At 42.9% G+C, this 2,732-nt stretch overlaps 1 protein-coding gene across 1 annotated transcript; it reads right to left on the bottom strand.

The window, feature by feature from the left end:
- Positions 1 to 487: 487 nt before the first annotated feature.
- Positions 488 to 1,348, bottom strand: PCYB_142630 (ubiquitin carboxyl-terminal hydrolase; the record flags this gene model as incomplete). Its single annotated transcript, XM_004224734.1, has 1 exon — positions 488 to 1,348. A coding segment is annotated over one exon (861 nt), but the record flags the coding sequence as incomplete, so codon positions are not given.
- Positions 1,349 to 2,732: the final 1,384 nt, after the last annotated feature.

Raw genomic sequence — 2,732 nt, 5'->3', positions numbered from 1 at the left:
ATAATTAGCTCCCCATCAAAGCAGTAATCGATAATGTTTACCTTGTCGTACTTCCATTTTTTTTTTTTTTTTTTTTTTTCCTTTTCCTTTTCGTTGTTGAATCCATGCCAGGGGCAGCCTCTTCCGACATATGTGACTCGCTGGAGGAAGACAACATAGCGTTCAACTGCGAGAGGGGGTGCCCCGGTTGAATTTTGCCTTCTTCGTCTTCGTCTTCTCCGTCTTCTTCGTCTTCTTCGTCTTCTCCGTCTTCTTCGCCTTCTCCTTCGTCTTCTTCGCCTTCTCCTTCGTCTTCTTCTCCTTCCTCCCCTTTATTTTGTCCGCCCGATGGTCCATCTGCCCCTTTAACGTTTTCTCCCCTTTGACCGATCTTCCTCTTCTTGCCCGTCCTACCCTTAATGCCCTTCTTCCGCAGCGCCCTCTCCTCATACCTATGTATTTTACTAATTAACCATAGAAAAAAGTCTAGCGGATCATTTTTAGACCCAATTTTGAAGTTCTTCTTAGATTCAATGCCAACTGTTTGTAAAAACTCATGAGGAGAAACAACCCCCTTGAAATTTCGAGGGTTAAAAATTTTTTTAATCAATTCAGATAAAGAAGAAATAATATTTTTGGTCATATATTTTTTATTTTGAAATATTAAAAAATAATTTCTCAATGGAATAATGCTACACACAAGTTGAATAATAACATTGCAGTAGTCCGTATTTTTTAAATTGTTGAGTCCTACAAAGCCAGGAAAAAAATCTGCACCATCTAGCGATTTTCCCAAAATGGAATTACGACATATGTATTCTACTTGTTGTATGGTATACATTGGTTTTAAGAAATATTTTATATCATTTAGAGATGCATCTTCGATTTCGTAATTTTCTGGAAGGCAACACGTTTTGCATGTTTCCAAATTTATGAAGACGTAATGGTTTTTTTCCAGTGCGTGTGTGTATGCATAGGTTCCTTTTCCTATTCCTTGGAAGTACAGTCCGCAGACTAGGCATGCGTATACATGCAAGTTTGACATGCTGATGCTGCACAACTTTTCGAAATCAAAGTCCAGCAGGTTTCTGTTGATGGTACGCAGGTACGGGCACACCCTGCCCCTTACCGCGCCCCGCGGGACGAGCCGCGCCTCCGTGAAACTGGTCACACTGGCCGCGTTTGTCGCGATTGTCTGCTTCGCCGCGTTTGTCTGCTTCGCCGCGTTTGTCGCGATTGTCTGCTTCGCCTCGCCAGCTTGGTCTGCCTCCTCCCCCTCCTCGGAGTGACTCTCCTTTTTCTTCCTTCCCCGCTTGTTACCAGCGAGAGCCTTGTCATTTTGGTTCTTCTTTCTCGCTTTCTTTTCCATGGCTATACACGTATGTATTCTACCTGCACGTCTGATGTGAGTGTGCACTAGAGACGTACTTGGCGCTGTTCATTTAGACTTTCCCCAGAGTGCTGCCCTCTGATCATCTCTACCAGGCTATCCCCGCAGTGTTACGCGTGCGACATGCGAGTAAGCTCATGGCGAGGGGAATTCCACCGCATGACTATTTCGGTAAAAGGTATGCACGTATGTATACTTATACGTGTATGTATTTATTTATGTATGTATGTTTCTTTTTTTTTCTTTTTTTCGAACGCCGCGCGGGTAAGAAGTGGGCCCACGAACAACTGCTCCTTGGGGAACAAATTATGTGCCTTCGCTTTTTTTTTTTTTTTTTTTTTTCTTTTGGTTATATTTTCACCATTTTGTTTGCCACTGCACTATTTTTCCACCGCAAGTTCAGCGCTACATGCACTGCTCTGTGGAAGTGGCATCAATTCAAAGGTGCTGGTTAAAAGGGGAAGTCAAAAATGGAGGTTCGAAAAATATGTTAAGGGTGGGGCAGCCAAGCAAAAGGAGCAGCGATGGTGGGAGCTTTGTCGGAAAAAAAAAAAATAATTGTACCGCATAGCAATGTGCCCAGCACAGCCATAAAAACCAGTTGGCTACTCTGTTGCGAAGATGCAAAACGGAGGAGTATTTACAATAACTACAAAATGGGAAGGAACAAAAGAGGCATTTCACTGGATAAGGAAATAGGAGAACATGGAGAGTCCTTCACACCAGGTGCTTCTAAGCGGACATGATCGATTGTTGTAACCCCTCCTTCCCTATTTGTGCAACTTACCTTTCGATGTACAGTTCGTGTCCACTGACGTTTCGCAGTTAGGTTTGCCCTTCAAATCCTACACACACGTAAATGTATTTTTTACATATCTACGGACATCCGTACGCATGGGTATATGTGCGATTGCTTCCTTGCTTGGTTAGCACGCAACAAAGCGGTAGGAGGCACATACTTAAGTGGGCTGTTTTCTCCCACTTTTGCAAAACGAAGCACACATCACCGTAGAGGTAATCATGGTATAGTATTCCAGCAAAAGTTCCATTCGGATGCCACTCCTGCTGAACACATTTGGGGGTATCCTTTACATGTGCTAATAAAAATGACATGCACAAAGTGGAGAGAGGTTACCACCCACATTGGTTACATTATAAAGGAGATTACTTTTCCAATTTTTGTCTTTTGACGAACCAACCGCACCTTTTCTCCTTTTTGTACAAACGTATTGTAAGAGAGGAACTGCGTGGTAACAGGCAGGTGGAAGTAACCTTTTAAAGGGGTGAAACCGTCACCTCTGCGATTTATGCATATATATTTTTTAAAAAGAACTATGTGGGGGGTGTCCATGTAGAGATTTAC

Source organism: Plasmodium cynomolgi, chromosome 14 (genome assembly GCF_000321355.1).
Source record: "Plasmodium cynomolgi strain B DNA, chromosome 14, whole genome shotgun sequence".
Classification (NCBI taxonomy): Eukaryota; Apicomplexa; class Aconoidasida; order Haemosporida; family Plasmodiidae; genus Plasmodium; species Plasmodium cynomolgi.
Note: the sequence above shows the minus strand (reverse complement) of the source record. Positions and strands in the feature narration are given on the sequence as shown.